This window comes from Bacillus rossius, chromosome 6 (genome assembly GCF_032445375.1).
Source record: "Bacillus rossius redtenbacheri isolate Brsri chromosome 6, Brsri_v3, whole genome shotgun sequence".
Classification (NCBI taxonomy): Eukaryota; Metazoa; Arthropoda; class Insecta; order Phasmatodea; family Bacillidae; genus Bacillus; species Bacillus rossius.
This window is the reverse complement of record NC_086334.1, coordinates 46865135-46884870: the sequence shown is the minus strand read 5'-3', so window position 1 is coordinate 46884870 and position 19736 is coordinate 46865135. Positions and strand designations below refer to the sequence as shown.

Genomic DNA, 19736 nt, shown 5'->3' with positions numbered 1-19736 from the left:
TTGATATAATACATTAATACCATGTTTGTTACAAACACTGAGTTTTCTCACCTTCACAGTTACATTTGACGTAACTGTGTGTATTTAAATGACCCTTACTTTCAAAAAGCTCAGTTGTTTTTGAGTAATTATTCCAAAGTAGTAATTTTTCATTTGCTTGTATTTGTTTCAGCAACGGACTGACGTCTTGCCAGAACACAGCTGCGATCCCTAGAGTCAGCCTGAACTCTTGGCGGGAAGTAATTGTGGACAATCTGTAACGGTCTTGGAGCAAGATGCTGCATTACGAAGCAGGGCAGACAACATTGCCACTTAACATCTCATATCATCTAGGCTAAGTTGTGTACTTTCAGGTAGCACTTGAACGTGTGAACGAGAGTTGTGTAAATGGGCGCTTCGTTAAAGAAGAATACATTTTCGTTCGTTGCATGTTCTTGAGTCGACCTACCAGAACAAAGGAATCATCGTATTGTGTTAATAAGTTTTGGTTATGAGAATCATAGGTGTGATTTGTAGTTTCCAATACATCTGCTTGTTAATGTAGCTCTGGCAATAAAGGCATTTTGCTTCCTTGGTTGATTTGTCGAGAATGACTTTCCCTGGGATTAAACTCAGGATTATAAAAGTTGTTAGTTTCTTGTGGGAGTAGCTATTATAGCAGGATAAAATGTCTCTTATCACATTCATGCCGGAACGTCCACATGCATGATGTTGGTAACATTGCAGATTAATATTATTTTTTGCTAGTGTGGATCCTTGGTTCTGGTGAGTGGATTTATTGCACAATAATCATCACATTTTGCCATTAGAATCATTTTTAGTGTTGTATTTGTTACTGCAGTTTTACTGCATTAAAAAGACTGTATTTGTTAGGTATAGGAAATAGTTTTGTTAGTGATATGTGTGCGTGATCTGATGAGACTGTGATTATTATAATGGGTGTACATTCACTACTATGTTCAATATTTTCTTTGCTTGTGATGTAACTTTGACCATAACCATAGTTTTTACCTCTTGAGGTAATCGAGACAGTGTTGTGTGATGTTTGAACATGCTATAGACTAATGTAAGTCATACATTTATGTTCTTGAAAAATTGTAATAAATCTTTTGTATAAAAGGCTCTTCTAGTTAAATTTTATGTACTTTTTAATGCAGAATACTACACGAGTTGATCTCGCAGCATACACTGAGATTTTAGTTGTAGATTATATTGTGGAATGCTATTTTACATTTTTATATTTGTTGTATTTTGTTTCATTGAGAAGTTAACATACAAGAAACTGGGGGAAGGAATCTGAATTAGTTTTTGCTTTTCATTATCAATGGTTTTCGGAAATCATTCCCATAAAATTGAAGGGAACCTTGGAAAATTATTTGGCTATCTGGACCAGAATATAACACTCGTATCCAACATTTAACTAATGTGTCAGATTGGTCGGTCAATATTTCAGGAGTGAAATATAAGTACTTCATAAAATTAATTGATCCATTTATTGATAAACACCCAGTAAATGTTTTATGCCTTAACATTTAAATATACAGTAAACTCCCGGTATACCGCGCCCCGATAGATCGCGGAATCGGGTATATCGCGGGTAAAACCATGTCCCCCAATCAGAAATTAATAATAATACTAATAACACAGTAGAACCTCGTTAATTCGTGATGGTCGGGACCGAGATAATCACGGATTACCGAATTTCACGGACTAGCGATTAAAAGCCCGGAAGGTCTTGCCAAGCTTCTCAGACACCGGCGTGCAGCTGGGTTAAGGCCAAGGTCATGTGACGTAACGTCTCCCGAGGCTTACTGCGCCTTGGCAGCAGATGGATAAAAAATAGTAAACTCTCCATTATTCGTGTTAATTGGGACCCGCCGATGCCCGGATAGTTAAAATCCTGTAAAAAAAAAAGTAATAAACCCGGATAATCCGTTCAAGGTAAGGACCGTCTTCGAATTAGTCTCGGCTTAAAAAAATACGGCACTGCCTAGCCATTAGTTCACGGTCATTTACAACAGCCGAAGAGAGAAAGATAAGATCGTGCTGAACTTGCACACATCAATTTTGGGTATCCCCCAACCCCCCCCCCCCCCCCCCCATCCTCAACTCATCCCACTTCGTCCAGCCGAATGCCAGCCAGACACGTCACTCGCCAGGCGCCTGCCGTGCGTTGGCGGGTGGAAACAAACAAAGGGAGACGGGAAGCAGAAGACAGGACATCCCCCTCAAGTTTAAAGAGTGACAAATGTGACAGCTGAAAGGGGGACGACACAAAGGGTCGGTACAAACAGCGTTGCAGAGTTTGGCGGCCCATGCGAAGGCTTGCAGTGTTTGCCGGCCGCCGGCCCGCGTGACGTTAATTTTAAGCGCTGACAATTTTTACTTCTCTTTTTTTTTTCTGCACTTTTATATCGTCCCGGATTATCCGATTCCCGAATTAGCGCGTCACGGATTAACGAGTTTCTACTGTAATAATAATGGAATAAATGGTTGACAGCCGATTAGGATAATTTTGCGTTGTAACTCACAAACTAAGCATCGGGAAGAAAAAAGCCTAGGCGTAGAAAATGTCCGCAGTGAAATTCTAAACAAGATATCTCTGTACATTATTCCTCTATCTTGTAGTGTTTTCAAATTATGGTCCAATCCAGCCCAGTGTTATTTTCTGAAACACTAGTTCTTAACATTTTTTTTTTAACCCACAAATAAAGCATCGGACAGGGGACCCGATAAAGCCCACCGTCCAGCGACATTATCCAGCGTGACTCGGCTGGGGATTGATTTTGGATAGGTTTGGTTGACGGCAAGCGCTGGGAGGGGAGAGGCGAGCCGAGAATATGCGACCAAGACACCCGGGTAGACGGGAGGAGTGGAATATAAGCGCCAGTGATGAGAGAGGCGATTAAGCCGAAAGGGGGGAAGTCTGGTGACCTTGAGTAGTTCACTCATTTCCGTCTGCACACTTCTTGTGGTCACGTGTGTTGACAAGCGGAAACATATAAATGTTTTGTTACAACTTGAACCTACAGACGTAATATTTTTCGTTGTATTATACACATTCATCTTTTTACTTTGGTATAATGTTTTAACATTAAATAGTAAAGTAAATCAGCTAGCGTATTTTTAATCTTTGCCGAGGAATTCCCAGTGGTCCAATACTTACGTGAACCATACTGTACCACTTTTGCCGTGAGGTAGTAAACAAGCCCCGGAAATGTTTATGTGTAGCGGCCTCCCGACCTTTAACCAGAGGCTGGGGAATATAACACTTGCCGATCCGAGCCACACACACTCAGCAACTCGACACAGCGTTTGATGGAATAAGTAAAGACAACGTTTAACAGACTTTTTAATACGGCGCCACTGATTGCGCTAAAATTATTTTGGCGCAATTTTTGTATCCCACATGTGACCATTTATAATTTACTGTAAGCATGGATAACAAAGTTTAACCACTTTACACGATAGGCGATTCTTTATTTTATATTGTACGAATGCTAGAATCGTTTTTCACGTATCTGCTGCATACTTCTGCAAAAGACACGCTATCTGTAAGTACGTAAATCTAGAATTTTTATTTTGTCAATCAAACTCGGTACTTCGCGATTCATATTCGGTTTGAAGTATTACTATGGCCTTTCTATTTAGAAGACTTTGACCACAGAATCGTGTGTAACCGCACACACTGCACTTACTTTGTTACGGACACTTAGACGAAGCAGATACTGTGGCTGACACCACGAGACTGGCAGCAGCTTGTGTGCCGCACGTGTGTATGGCGGCGTGTGACGCGCTCGTAGGCCGTGCGACAAACTGTGCGCGGCATGCGGAAAAATAAAAAATAAAATTCAACATTTAATATTTATCTTTAAAATTTATTATTTTTATTTTTTCACCCGCGTTTAGTGAAAACTGCGGATGCAAAGTCCGCACAAAGGCGGGCCGTCTATACTGTGCGTGCTTGCCGACCTATTAGAACACAGGCGGTGTTTTATGCCTTTTGACCTTGGTCACATCGAAACATCGCGGTTATGCAACAACGCGGGTAAAAGTTATGTCCCCCGACAACCGCGTTAAATAGGGAGTGTACTGTACTTGAGAATCATTAATACACACTGGCTAATTACCATAGCATTTACATACTATACAAACAGAGACAGATTTATTAGGTATTTTCAGATCTTGTGTACAAACATGAATTATGTTTACCTTATAAAATAATGACTCTTTTTGTTTGAGAAAATAAGTAGTTTTCAGTTTGACAGGCGGTCCTGTTCATGTGAAATAATAATAAAAAAAGTTACACTCAGGTTTTATTTTTCAAAGGGTGTATTTTTACACAATTGTTTTATTTTTCATGAGAAAAAAAATTTATATTTCTGTAGTACTAAACATTTCCTTTGTATTAATTAATGGAAGCCAAATCATCATCGATCAATAGTTTATAATCTTATTATTTTGCATTTACGATAGCGTAACCAAAAGAACATATACTCTATTTATATTATGTTTGTTGCAAAGGATGCCCTAAGGGCATTATTTGTGACTTCAAATGTACAACTAATTTTTTATCCTACATTGTAAAAATACACATGTAGTTACAGAAATACTGTATTTTTTTTAATGTAGCCTTATTTTTAGTGTACTTATATAATAAAGTTTTATTCAAAATGTTGATTTCTTTTATTTATATAAACCTGAAGAGAAAACTGATTTCAGCTCAATGTAGTATATTATAATTTCCTCAAAATATTTGAAGTGTTTCTGTTCTAAAATACAAGTCAATTTAAAGCGGGGCAGATTTCCATTGAATGCATTATGATTTGGTCCCTTACAAAGAAAGGAAGATTAGCTTGTAGGTGATGCTGCAAATGGCAATGCGAGGTGTATTATTTTTATTGTTTCTGGGATATCTAAGGAAGACTACAGATTAGTTGCTACCATGGTGCAACTTCCAAAAAATTTCTACCTAGTTTTTTTTTATAGTTCCTAAACCCCTAAAGTCAATTAACTCTAGTTTATATGTATATACACTTATATTTTTCTATCAAACAATAATACTTTTTATTGACTTGAAATACTGCCATAATTAAAAAAAAATTACTTCCAGACTTAAAAAAACAAACAGATGGAAAATTTCAGTCATTTTCATTAATGGTCAATATTAGACAAAAAGGTAGGAGTGCAAAATTTTTAAAACCTAAATTTTTTTTTTAAATAGTGTGTCTTGAATCTGCAAAAGTTATGACTAGTAAATGAATATTATCAAATGCTGTTCATTTGAGAATCAGTTTAAATGAATTCATTCTATCCAGTAATAGTTTCAGGAAGAAATTAAACTTTTCATGTAGGGTTGCTATCCCCCTCAAATTATTAATATGTAATAATAGTGGTAGTTTTTCAGCATGCATCCAAACTCTGTTGTACTAACCAATAATCAATAATTACTTCGCCAAAGAGAGTTACTACGATATGGTAGCACAGTATGGGTATTAGGTATATTTGTGGGTTATTTTAACAGTTTGAATGACAGTTTGATTTTATTATGTGTTGCATTTTAAGTCATAGCAGTCATTGTTTTGTTAATGTTATGTGCTATGGCAATAATATATTATTACTTTGCCACTTTGATGTGTTTTGAGTACTTGTGTTTTAATAAAATAAACCTACCCAAGTAAGTCAACACTTAAATTTAAGTTAAACATGTTTTTGTTTGTCAACACAGATACCACTTACCAATTATGATAATATTTGTAGTCATTATTGTAGTAGCATAAAAAGTCACACCATTTAACTTGTAGTAATTTGGAAAACCCAATGTTTTGTGCTCTTGTATAATGACTACATGGCTTGCCTTTGGAACAACAACAGCGTAACTCCAAAATTTCACAGATTGGGTTTGGCGGACATAGAAAGAAACGAGGACACCACCAACTGCCCGCATATTTATGATTCATTCCCATCTTCCATGATTTTGATGTGTAACATCTTTGCTCGCGTTAACACTGCATTTGGTAGGAGAGATATGTTAAATGGATTGGAAGTCTCATAGAATGGAAATGTGTAATCAGGGTGCTGCCATATGTAGCAGATGGTGTGAACTTAAGTTCACAAAGCCAAAGGGAAACTTTAAAGTATTAATGGTTTAATGAATTTTAACAAGATGGGCAATATTTTAATACAATTACTTGTCGAAAATCCTGTCCTAAGCCGGTGTTCAGTATTTTTCCAAGTCTTTTTCACTTTTATTGGAGCAATTTCATTATATAGTTAAAAATTTTCCTCTGCGAATCAATTGATTTGATTGTTGTTGTAGCTGCTCTAGCATTGAATTCTAGCGGCGGGTGCGGAAACTTGATGTCATTTGCATCAAGAAATTTAGGTGATATTTGCGTATCTATTTAGTATCACGCTCTGCATTCCATGTTAAATTTTGTCAGAGTTTGTTATTTTAAGTGTATTTGCAACATTTAGATAACAGTAATTTGTGAGTTTCTGGGGTTAGATGTTACACATATCTGGCGAGTACTTAAAGACTCTCACTTTTTTTTAATTGTAAAACCAAACTCATGTGAGGTTGAAATTCTGTAAGGTACCTATACTTTTTTTTTTTTGTTAATTTAGTATATGGGTTACCTCTTTAAAATTTTATTCAATTCTGTTCACTATTAAATACACTCATTGAGTAACAAAAAGTCAAACATTAAGTATCAAAACATCTAAACTAATACATTTACATATTAGTAGAATTTATTTTCATACATAACCATTCTTTTAAATGTAAGTGTAGAAATATCTCTGTAATCAGCAAAATTCACCGAGAGTTGCTTAAAAAATAGATGCAATTTTCGTTTGATAGTTATAAAATGGGTACACAATTTGGTGGTATACTTTGTGCTGTAAAATATATTACATTGTTCTCTTACAACTTAAGTTGTATTTTGTGTGACAGTTTTTCGTAATATTTCAACATACCTTTGTACAGGTGCATTCAGACACCCAAGGAAATTTGCCCAAGCATAACTAAGTTTGAACAAATATGTTCGAAAAGTAATTGGATATCTTAACTCTATATTAAAAAATATATGTGATTGTTTTAAAATTTTTAAGTTAATGTAGCTGTTATGTGAAATTATTTAATTATTTTAACAAAAATAAATGAAAGTAGATGATGGCATAAACTTTAATTAAAATGAAATAGGCAAGTTGCTGTGACTATTGGCTCCATCCCTAATAATTTTTCTAATTTTTGTCTTTTATTGTGGTCTGAAAGATTTGTAATGTGGCCAGTGGTGTGCGTTATCCCTGGGAGGTAGGAAACTGGCTATGCCTCAACAAAAAAATGCTACAGAGAGAGAGAAAAGCCTCGCATGTGTTGCATGTGTCATGCGACCTGGAAATGTATTTCTTGCCACTCGGTTATGTGAGGTTTGAGAAGGTTCTTCCTTATGCTTCTGGGCGACTTGGTCGAGTATGTACAGATCCTCGCGAGCTGTCGCCCTGGAGGGAGAGTTCCAGCACACTCGCAGATTGAAGACCGCTACTCTCACCCTCGCTCCAGAACGAAGCTATGTCCGTCGCCAAGCGTCTATAAAAGAATGTCCCTCTTTCAGTGGTATGTTATAACAGTTTTGACGTGACAACGTCTAATAAATCGATGAACAACCATCAATTTAACTTTTTCGAGGCACATTAAACTTGAAACACTCCCATTCGTTTCCTACTTTTCCTATCATCGTCCTATCCTTAAGGGGCCCGCCTCGTCAGGGGTGTATGTGTGTTAGTGAGGCTGGATGATAAGCGCGACGCTCGATGGTATTTCTAGCGCGGTGTCGCCTCTAAGCACAAGGCTCTGAAATGGCGCGCAGTCTTCTCGTCGTCACAAGATAACTGTGAAATTTGAGCGGTGACCATATTTTTATATTACGGGGAAATGAAGATAAAGGTGTAATGCAAGTCCCTTAAGTACTTTCAAGAATCTGTACCACTTGTTTTACACCTAAAAATTACTCTGAAAACATGCGTTTCAGCCATTTTAACTCTTCTAGAAATACAGTTTAAAAACATGATCCAAAATTAAAAGTACTTTTCGGGCCTCAGCGAACTCTTAAATGCTTTTCGTAAACATACCCCACTCGGATATCTTGAGTAGTTTTGAAATCGCGTTGTTTTTCCTGAAGCTCTGCACACCGTGTGTGTGACCTGGTAGGCGGGCCCCTTAACAGAATAACACAGATTGGAAGAAGTTAAATAGCAAACATGTATAAAAGTTAAAGTTAAAATAATCTCTTCGTTAAAGTAATGTAGATATTTGAATTTATGAGTGCAAATAAAAGTAAATTTATCAATTAAATTGTAGATTTCATTTCACTCCTTCTTTGTATCCATACAAAATAGTGATAATTCAATAAAAATGATTCAATTTTATTCATAAAAGTATGCAATAATTTGATCAATGTTTTGTTATGACGTTGTCACGTTCAACTATCGTCCGTAAACCAACTTTACAGACAACAAATTTTTTTTTACTATTTACAACAAATTGAAGGTAAACTAATCTAGTTTTTGTTACAAATGTTTAATATCTGCACCTTTAGTTAAACGGGACACATCCAACCAAAAGTCCAATTTTTCCCACAGTTTTGTTAACCAGTCTGGAGCAATGGAAGCAATAGCCTCTTCAATTCTGTGTATGTATATTATGGCAAATCATTAGGTAGTGGTGGAACGTAGACACATTCTTTCACTAAGCCCCAAAGGAAAAGAAAAATAGCATGGTGTTATGTCAGGTGAACATGAATGCCAGCGAGAAAGAACTGTGTCGTCTCGACCATTACGTCCAATCCAACGGTTAGGGACTTCGACGTTCAACCACTCTCGTACTAAGAGATTCCAATGGAGAGGGGCTCCATCCTTTTGCCAAATAAAGGTTACAGGTTCACCCTCTACTAATTGGGGAAAGAGCCATTCTTTCGCGATGCAAGCGAGAAAACATGCGCTTATCTAAAAATTAGTTTGTCTATAATTGCTACCATGAAAAAAAAAACACTTTACAATGCTTGCAGTTGATAATATTAATTTTTATAACTGGGACATTCTTTTATGGACACGCTGTATAATCATGGGTCATGTATGCCTGAAGCTACGCAACCAGCCTCTCACTTGCGTTTTGCGAGTCGCTCTCGTTCGAGGCATCTAATGCAGTTGTTATATAAGCCTGAAGCTATGCAACCGGCTTCACCGCACTGGCTTGCGGGTTGCCCTCAGACAAGGCGTTCACTGCAGCCTGCTCCTCGAGTCAGTCAGCAGTTCGGTGAGAATTTGAGGCGGAAATATTGTGGAAATAGTAGATCGTCCACGAACCTTCGCTGTGGTCTGTCACAACGAGCGCCGAGAGAATACAAAGTAAGAGGGAGTGGATGAAAGCATTGGATATCGCACTGTCAAAGTAATACGGCCACATGTCAAAAGTAGTAACTTTTCAGGAGAGCATTTTAAAAGTTTAAACAATGTTATTTAATATTTACCCTTATATAAGATAAAAGTTGACCCCAATATAATATACTTTTATAAACTTTTATCTTATATAAGGGTAAATATTAAATAACATTGTTTAAACTTTTAAAATGCTCTCCTGAAAAGTTACTACTTTTGACATGTGGCCGTATTACTTTGACATATGAATGAATGTTTGTTGAAATTACTCGATGTTTCCGTATTGGATGAAACTTGGTTTTAAGGTAGAATTTGTTTTTTTATTTGGAGTGCATACATTAGCTTTGTTCAAGATAGCTGATTTAGGTGCGTATATAAAAAGATGTGCTATGCTGGTTTCTTTAGAGCGAAATATACAAAATCACAAGAAAATGCAATATTTGTACGTTCAGAAGCATTAGTTACATTATTAACTTTTTTGTTTTAAATGTATTAAGATATAATATATTGAAGGATAGTTGATGTATGGACCCCTCATCATGAATGAATGAATGAATGAATGAATGCTGATGTATTTGCACTGTCATGATGAAATATATAATGAACTTTTTCACAGAAAACTAACATGCGTAAGTACCATGCAGTATATTATTTTACACGTTCTTTGAACGATTCTTGCAATTGAGAATATTTATTAAAAAAAATTTATATGAACATACACGACTGCTGGTTTTCACTGTATGGCATAGAGAAAAAATCAAAACAAGAATGGACAAGAAAAACAAGCCAAAATCAGCCGATGTCTAATATTAAATGAATATCACGCACAAACGAACACAGTGGGTTGATAACGACGAGGCAGTTGTAAGAAGAACATAAAAATAATTGGTTGCCTGTAAAGTCGGTTTACGGACGATAGTTTAAGGTGACGTCATAACAAAACATTGATGAAATGATTACATACTTTTATGAATAAAATTGAAATTTTTTATTGAATTATCACTATTTTGTATGGATACAAAGAATGAGTGAAACGAAATCTTCAATTTAATTGATAAATTTACTTTTATTTGCACTCATTAATTCAAATATGTTTATTACTTTAACGAAGAGATTATTTTAACTATAAATTTTTTACATGTTTGCTATTTAACTTCTTCCAATCTGTGTTATTCTGTTAAGGAAAGGACGATAATAGGAAAAGTAGGAAATGGGAGTGTTTCAAGTTTAATGTGCCTCGAAAACGTCAAATCGATGGTTGTTCCAATCGAGTGGAAGAGAAATAGCGTAACAGGACACAGCGTAACGGGACAATGTGCGTAACTGGACACTTTTTTGTGCGTGCAGCCGGCGTTCATCGATTTATCAGACGTTGTCATGTCAAAAACAACAAAACCGTGGACAATGCAGCAACAAACAGACGAACCCGACGATAGTACAAAACGGTTAAGCTGGACAACATAACGACAAAACAGCGACGCACAGGGGAACCCAGCTGAACAGGCATTCCGGACACAAAGGCGACAGCATCGACTAACACAGCAGGCTTTCTAAGACAAAACAGTTGCGTGATGTTACGCAATGATAATCGCCCATTTTAAATGCACGTAGCAATGGAAGAATGCAGTGGAACGTCTGCAATTGTAAAGTGACGAGGCTTGAACGAGAGGAAGCAGTTATGGGACGCCATTGCGAAGGTAACGGGAGCACTGCGAGTAAACCCCCCCAGTTTACGCCACGTTCCCAAATGCAAATGTTCTGAAATCACAGATATTTACTAAGTAAAAGGTCACGCAGCTGATAACACTTTTACAAACACACTCGTGACGTTCAATGCCCATTATATAACAATTAGTAACTAACAGAACAACAAATTCAAGAGAGAAATAGTGTTAAATGTACAAAAATATCTTTTTACTTTAAGTAATGGCGAGAAAATGAATAAAATAAATATGGCAAGTGAGATACCACCTTATGCCCCTTCGAAAAATGAACCCGAATAGCATTGGTGGGAGGCGAATGAGCTTAATTCTGAACAACGGGCGTAGCGAGGAGAATACTGTACAAAAATTCGCAAGGTTCTTATTTTGTGAGGAGTCCAACGGCCATAACTACAAATATGATATTTATGGTCAAGAATGAACCCCAAAATCCTCAAATGAAAACTTGTAAGAAAAAGGCTCTATAATTTTTATAAATCTTTTAAATAGCGCTACTTAAAATTAAAATTTAATGTTTATTTTTCTTCAAACAAACAAATTTGTAGTGCTCAAAAGAATAAATAGCATAGATCGCCTTCTTACACTCGCTTTTAAGGGAGTTTCGTGCAAGGAGTTTTTGGTCTATGGAGTGTGAGTCTGACATAAACTATAGTAAGCAGTTGGTTAGCGGAACAAACCTTAGTTGAATAAAAATTAATATAGAAGTTTGTTTAAGGAGTTAAAATGCACTCAAGGGGATGAATCCTAAAAATGCCCTCATGGAGTATTTTTAAACAAACAAGATAACAACATATCAGCAATTAATTAGCATTAAACTCCACTATAACTGAAAAAAATTGGGTGCATGTACTTAAATATGCGCGTTAGAAGTTATACTTACTTGGCGTAATAAAAAATTACTTTAATTTTGCATGAAAATAATTAAAAGGGGGAAAAAAATAAAATTACTGGAGTGATATTTTAAATACGGTTGGTGAAATATAAATTAATTTCTTTTAAAAAATAATCTAAATAAATACTCAGTTTAATATTAATGTAACACAAGTGTACAATTAATTATTTAATTTAGTATAATAATTGAGATAAATTTAATTAATAATTAAATCTATAATATGCTTAATGTTTATTCTAATTTATTAATATAAATAGTTTATAAATAGAATGTAATAATTTATAATTAGGCCTATAATATTTTACATACGGGAACAAAAACTTACTTATTTAAATACACTTGAGAATACACTTGAAAAAGTTTATAAATACAATATCTATCACTAATATTCATAATAAATGTTTTTAATAATGTGGACCAGTATTCAAAATTAATCACTAAAGTATATGATTTAAAAGCACATCTATAAGTTTTATTTGTATGTAGCCTTTCTTCATCTTGTCAGTTTTTGTTGCAAATTTTTTTCATAATGCCCCTAAAGAAGTATATATTCAAAAAGTTTCGCTATTTAGATGGGAAAAAAAGTGTGGAGAATAGGTCTAATTTAGATTTCAATGATTAACATGGTAAAGTTTGCACACACTCACTCACTCCCTGACTTTTTTTTTTTCATGTAAAATTGTCACGAGGTATTTAATTCTAGATGGAGTCTCAGTTCTCAGTTTATTCGTTTGTTTTTTATTATATGTTTGGGGGAGGTTTTTTCCCTCCCCCCTCCCCGTGAGAAGCTCCCCTCTACGCCGCTGGAAGGTGAGGCGTGTGTGTCGCCCTCCGTCTCGGATGTCACTCTGCTCGTCTGCAAGCAAACAGCAAATAGCAGGGCCGCCTGGGCATTCTGGTGGAGTTGGGACCTCCCTAACCCCCCCCCCCCCCCACCCTCGGGCCCATCATGTTTTGACGTGACAACGTATAATAAATCGATGAACGCCGGCTGCACGCACGAAAAAGTGTCCCTTTACGCACATTGTTCCGTTACGCTGTGGCCCGTTACGCTCATTGCGCGCTTGCGCCGCATCTATCTCTCTTCCACTCGACTGTTTATAAAGTGAAGTGAAAAGTTAATGTGGTTTTCATTGCTTATTACAACAACAATTTCGGCAATAAAGGTTAATTATTCTTGCATTTTAAAAATCTGATTACTAGTATAATTTCAAGTATTTATTCTTTTATTATTATAATAAAATGATTCAATTTTATTCATAAAGTATGCAATCATTTCATCAATGTTTTGTTATGACGTTGTCACGTTAAACTATTGTCCGTAAATCGACTTTACAGACAACCAATTTTTTTTTGCCTAACACCACCACTCACACTAAAAAAAATCCATGCTTCGTTCATTGGAACATGGCTAAAATATTTGCGCGTGTTGACTCAGCGCACTGTTACTTTTTCCAGTCCGATTGGCGAGCGTTGGAACCAAGTGGCGGGGAGTTCGGGCCTAAAATGTATCTGTCCTGCTCGCAACTGGCCTTTTCCGATTCCGCTGTCTTTGCAAGCACTGCTATCTTTGTGTACCTACCGAACGAATGGCACACAACGCCGAACGTACAATAACTCCGAATACCATAACGTCGAATGCCAAATTGACCGCAACGCCGACAGCTAGAAAACTGCTGTGTATCACAACGCCGAAATACAGTAATGCCGAAAAATGTTGCTGCGGGGAGGGGGGGCCACAGGAGCAAAATGAAAAACAACTGAAAGAATTTGTGTGCTAACCTTACCTAACCTAACTTTTGTGGCAGTCCTGCAATTACATTTTTCGGGGTTAATGTATTTCGGCGTTGTGGTAATTCGGCGTTATGGTACACAGCAGTTTTCTAGCTGTCGGCGTTGTGGTCAATTTGGCATTTCGGCGTTATGGTTTTAGGCGTTATTGTACGTTCGGCGTTGTGGTATTTCGGCGTTGTGGTGCGTCCCCGGCATTGATACTTATCGATTAATTAGGTTATTCGTGTATCAGGAAACTCATAAGATCAAACAGCGATGTTTCAGTTGCAGGGAGAGAGAAAAAAAAACTGTTTTTTCCAGCATATTATTTTTCAATTCCCAGCACGGCGCTTTAGGCTAACGGGCATTTCTTCCTACCCCCCTAACACTCTTGTCTGTGACCCTGGCCACGATCAGAAGCCACAGCAAATCCACGTCTTGGGATTTATTTCTGGTGACTTCAATTTGTGAGGAAGAGAGGAGCCATCGTGGTTGCTGTCCACAAGGCGATAGCAATTTGATAAATCTGTGAATTTATTTTAATTTTTTGAAGTTTTACTTCTTTACGCGCGTTATGAATAAATAGGAGAGTGAATTATTACTATGCGTGCGATGCAAATAAATTTTCCCCGATTATATATATATATATATATATATATATATATACACACCCACACACATACTTTTAAATCTTATACTTTGGTGGTAGATGTTGAATACTGGTATATATAAATAAAAACATTAATATATTGTGAATATTGGTGATATAAATAGTGTTTACAAACTCAAGTATATTTATAAGTGTATTAATATAAGTGAGGTTATGTTTCCGTGTGTACCTATAATTTACTTGCATTATAAATCATTACATTATTATTTAATAAATAATTGAAATTAATAAATTGTAATGAATAATCAGCATTATTAATAAAAATTAACTTGGTTTATTCCTAGATTAATTAATTGTATACACATGTTTATATCAATATTGAATTCTAAATATTTAAAAAAAATTATTTGATAGAATTTATACTTTAGCAATTGTATTTATAATATCAATTTATTATTTTAAATATATTAATTATTTGCATGCAAAACTAAAGTTAGTTTTTTTACTACGCCAAGTATATATAACTTCAAACGCGCGTACATAAGTACCTATACGCACCCATAAAAAAAAATCCTTCTACGGACCCAGCGAGGTGAAGCAATATCATTCGGGACAAACCGGGTGCCAATTATGGTTTCGGTTTTCAGAGGCCATCTGAGAAGAAAAAAAAATTGGTTGTCTGTAAATGCGGTTTACGGACGATAGTTTAACGTGACAACGTCATAACAAAACATTGATGAAATAATTGCATACTTTTATGAATAAAATTGAATCATTTTTATTGAATTGTCACTATTTTGTATGGATACAAAGAAGGAGTGAAATGAAATCTACAATTTCATTGATAAATTTAATTTTATTTGCACTCATTAATTCAAATATGTTTATTACTTTAACGAAGAGATTATTTTAACTATAACTTTTATACATGTTTATTATTTAACTTTTCCCAATATGTGTTAAAGGATAGGACGATGGTAGGAAAAGTAGGAAACGAATGGGAGTGTTTCAAGTTTAATGTGCCTCGAAAAAGTCAAATCGATGGATGTTCCAATCGAGCGGAAGAGAGATAAATGCGGCGCAAGCGTACAATGAGCGTAACGGGACACAGTGTAACGGGACAATGTGCGTAACGGGACACTTTTTCGTGCGTGCAGCCGGCGTTCATCGATTTATTAGACGTTGTCACGTCAAAAAAGCCCTCCCAGTGAAAATTCCGGGATGGTCTCTTGCCTCAGGCCACGGGCAAGTCCTCCCATGATTTCTCCGCTCGAGTAGTACGCACGTCCTCAGTGATTATAAAACAAACAGGCGTGGCCGTGTTACGCAAGCGACGCAGTTGTTTCGCCGTGACGTCGCGCAGAGCCGCTGGCGGGGGAGCTTGGGAAACGGGAGGGACGCGGCCGAGAGCGTGACGCAGTGGCGCAAAAGCCCGCAGGACGCAGGCAACGCGTTCCGGCGCCGCGCGACGTCCCGACGCCCGGGCGTCCACGCCCTGATTCGCGCAGTCGCGTCTGTCCGGGCTGACCGACCGCGACGCGCGACACCACCGCGTCTGGCGCGTCTTCCGTGGGGGAAGCCTACGATTCACTCGTCCTTCTGGAACAGTGGCGGATCCAGGATTTTGGTTTGGGAGGGGCTTGACCAAGCTGAGGCTAGGCTTTAACAAGTCAAACACTAAAACAATAGTGGACCCAGATGCGTTTGGAGGGGGCTTGAGCCCCTTAGCCCCCCCCCCCCCTCTGGATCCGCTACTGCTTCTGGACATACTCGAATACTCACGCTGGCAAGCCTTCTTTCAACAGACGAGAGAGACAAACACCCGATCGTGCATCTTCGGTTTTTTTTTGTTCATTGTAAATAAATATACAACTCATGATAACTAATGGTCAATCAGGTTAGGTTAGCCACATTATAAATACTTTAAAACATTGTGGACGGTTGATTTGGTTAGGAATTGCTACATCAAAGATACTGTGAAATCATGTAAACGGTTTCCCCCAAATAAATAAACCTGTTGTGGTACGGAAAAAAAAAGCGGGAATGAACTTCGGGGAACTTCGGGTTTGGCTCTCTCGTCTGTGAAAAGAAGGCTTGCCAACGTGAGTATTCGGGTATGTCCAGAAGGACGAGTGTATCGTAGGGTTCCCCCTTCTGTAGCAGCGTGCCGCGTTCCTTCTTTGTCCGGTGCATCTGCTTAGCGCGGTGATTCACAGAGAGCAGCACGGTAGATCATTACACGTATTTATCTTGGCTCTACTTCAGATCCTTGCACAATAATAAGAGGTCAATTGTAACGTGTATTAACGTAATTTCGATACTCTCATTGACATATTAACTACGAATTTAATATATATGGGTCAAACCTGTTTTTTTTCTCCATGCCTACACACTTGTCATTATTTACATTTCCAGGTATTTCGCCGGAAAAAAAAATAGGTAAAGAAATAATTATTTTCGTACGGTTTTACAGTTTCTTTGTACTCGTCATGCTTCTCATCGGCGAATATTGTTCTTCGCGTCCGATGCAGATGGTGCTGTCTGACTTGTCTGTAAGTTCGCCAGTTCCGGTCGGACAGATCGGCTCCGTGCGACTGTCACAGTTCACGCGAGCCAATCAAAATGCCACTCATCTGCATCTGCACCATCCGCTTCGACGCGTCAGGTGGCAGGCCCTTTATACTTGATTGTAGAGACCAGGTTGGTTCACGAGGTCATCATGTAGTGCAGTCGAACCCTTGGAGTGAAGTGCGTCTTCGCCCGTGACACCCTCTTACGCCCAAGAGTGCATCAAGCTCAAACGGAATGGAGAAAAAAAGGAAGGGGTTGATTTATATAGATTAAACTTCTTTCATGGGGGAGTAGGGTCCTTGATGACATAAAACAATAAAAAAATAACTCAATGCCTCAGGCTGTTTATAAACAGTAATGACTATATATAGAGACCCGGGAATTTCGTGGATTCGTCTGGACTCAGGGTAGTATTCAAAGTCATAGTTGTGCGCAACCCACATTTGCTTTCCAATTAGTTGATTTCTTAGCGAGGACAATTTGTCAATTGGCAATGTGTCTGATTCGCTTACTTCTCTCCTGGCTGGGCATCGTTGGCCCACGGTCATAGAGGGGCGTGTCCAAATAACTGCGGTCCAATCGTGAAAAAAGTGCGAGAGTGTGAAGGTTTACATGATAACTTGCGACTAAACGAATGCGCGAAATTTCCGTATCTCTAACTATATACGAGTTAATGACGAAATCAACGAAAAAGTGAGCTCATGCACGGAATTTGGAATACAACTCGGCAACGTATAACGACACCAAAATCGTTCCTAAAAGAAAAAGAAAAAAAGGAACTAGCCGTGTCCTATAGTACACTAGGAATACGGTTAGGGTACGGGTGTAGCATACTCAATACCTCAACACTTATTTTAGTTTCTTGGAATACCGGCTTTAAAGTACATTAGACATAACAAGTTAAGGCAGTCAAAGTTATTTCTTGTCTGGGATTTGAAACTAGTATCCCGTGGATCGAATGTGTATATGTATCGTCAACGGAAGAGTAACACGATTGGGGTCGCAATGATTTTTGTGAACATACGCGAATGAATGAATGATTTTATGGTTAACATCTTTTGACATCGTGGTCATTCAAGACGAATGACGGGGTAAAACAGTGAGAGGTAGCAGCGACGAAGTGCGTTGATTGGGAAGTTGTCCGAGAAAATAACCTTAAAACGTTGCGTCCAAGCGAATCGCAGTCAGGGTACGATTCATATCGCGGTAAGATATGAAGATTTTCTTTGAAAGAGGAAAAATGTTGCCATGGAGTGAGTGTTTTCCGAGTACTCCTGTTTCTTCCCAACACTTTCATTGCTTTATTGATCCATTATAGTGTCATCATCCCTCATCGTCTAATCAATACAGTAGCCAGGTTTTGGTGAAGGAGAGACCAAGCATAACCATTACCTACATAAATTTTGATGAGTAATTTTGCTTTAGAATTCATTTTTGAAGTAAAATTAACTGTCACATTAAAATCTCTTGTAATAGCAGACTTTTAGAAGTCCAAAGTTGGACATAGAAATTTAAGTAATGATTTTTCTTTTTTTTTTCTTGTTTTAATACTTTATTATTAAGTTTTTTTTAATGATTTCGTTAATAATGTCATAAAACCCTATATAAATTTTATTAAATACATGAAACACACATGTCAATTTGGTATGAAATACGTGTTTACAAGTAGTATGTAAATACGCATACTGAAACTGGCTTCTGGCTGTGGAGCCGTGAGCCTGTCCGCCATCTTGGATTGTGACGTCACGGCAGCCATATTGGACTCAAAAATTTCTGTTTTGTGGAAAAATGTCTCGTTTTCTTCCACAAAAAAAATTAGAATTTCAAAAAATTTCAAAGTACTTTTGCCTTAGAAAGAACACAAATTCCTAAAAGAGGCTTAAACATCCTTGTCTACAGCCTCTGATAAGCCTCATCTAGGATTTAGACGTCACCGTTGCAATTTCCGTTACGGCCGCCATTTTGAAAATCTTTATTTACTATCCGATTATAATGAAAAATATTTTTTAAATTTATAAAAATTTTAATTAATACAATTTTAATAAATAAATATAAAAGACACAATAAAAAGTCCTCGGTTCGAACCCGACGACTGCAAAAAAATTGCGACAGGCTCCTTCCTCCATGGTGGCTGCTGGCAGACTGACCCCCACCACTTATGTTAAAGTATATATATCGTCACTTAGTATGACGTCATGTCCACCATCTTGAAAAATCCGTATTTTTTATGTTAGAAAAACGGGAAAATTTTTAAAAATCATTAAAAAATTAATATATTGAATATAATAATAAAAATTTAATAAAATATTATTTAAAAACTACTGTTGCACTTACCGTTATGGACGACATCTTGGATTATATAAATGTTGCATGTTAAGTTACGCCCGTCATCTTGAAAACCCGTAATTTCAATGCTAGAAATTCCGAAAAAAATCCAAAATATATTTTAAAAATTGCGTACTTCAAATGTTTAGTTATTTAAACGATTTCGGTCCTCGGTTCGATTCCCGGCGAGAGTAAACCAGGAATTTATTAATATATTAAAAAAATTCTCAATAAAAAGTAATAAAAACGTCTTACACCACACTCGACATTTTGAATTGTCACCACTGTATCAATTTCCGTTACGGCCGCCATCTTGAAAATCTTTATTTCTTACCCGATTTTAACGAAATAAGTTCAAAATTCATAAAAAAAATTCACTCATTAAAGTAATGATTGATTAAATCGA

At 37.0% G+C, this 19736-nt stretch overlaps 1 protein-coding gene across 2 annotated transcripts in view; it reads left to right on the top strand.

Annotated features, from left to right (window-relative positions):
- Positions 1 to 1122, top strand: part of LOC134533144 (peroxidase-like) — a 110302-nt gene extending 109180 nt beyond the window's left edge. For both annotated transcript variants that reach the window (XM_063370454.1, XM_063370453.1), the window contains exon 14: positions 173 to 1122. In XM_063370454.1, the coding sequence (XP_063226524.1) occupies positions 173 to 260 (88 nt within the window). In that variant the 3' untranslated portion in view covers positions 261 to 1122. The remainder of the gene's footprint in view (positions 1 to 172) is intronic.
- Positions 1123 to 19736: the final 18614 nt, after the last annotated feature.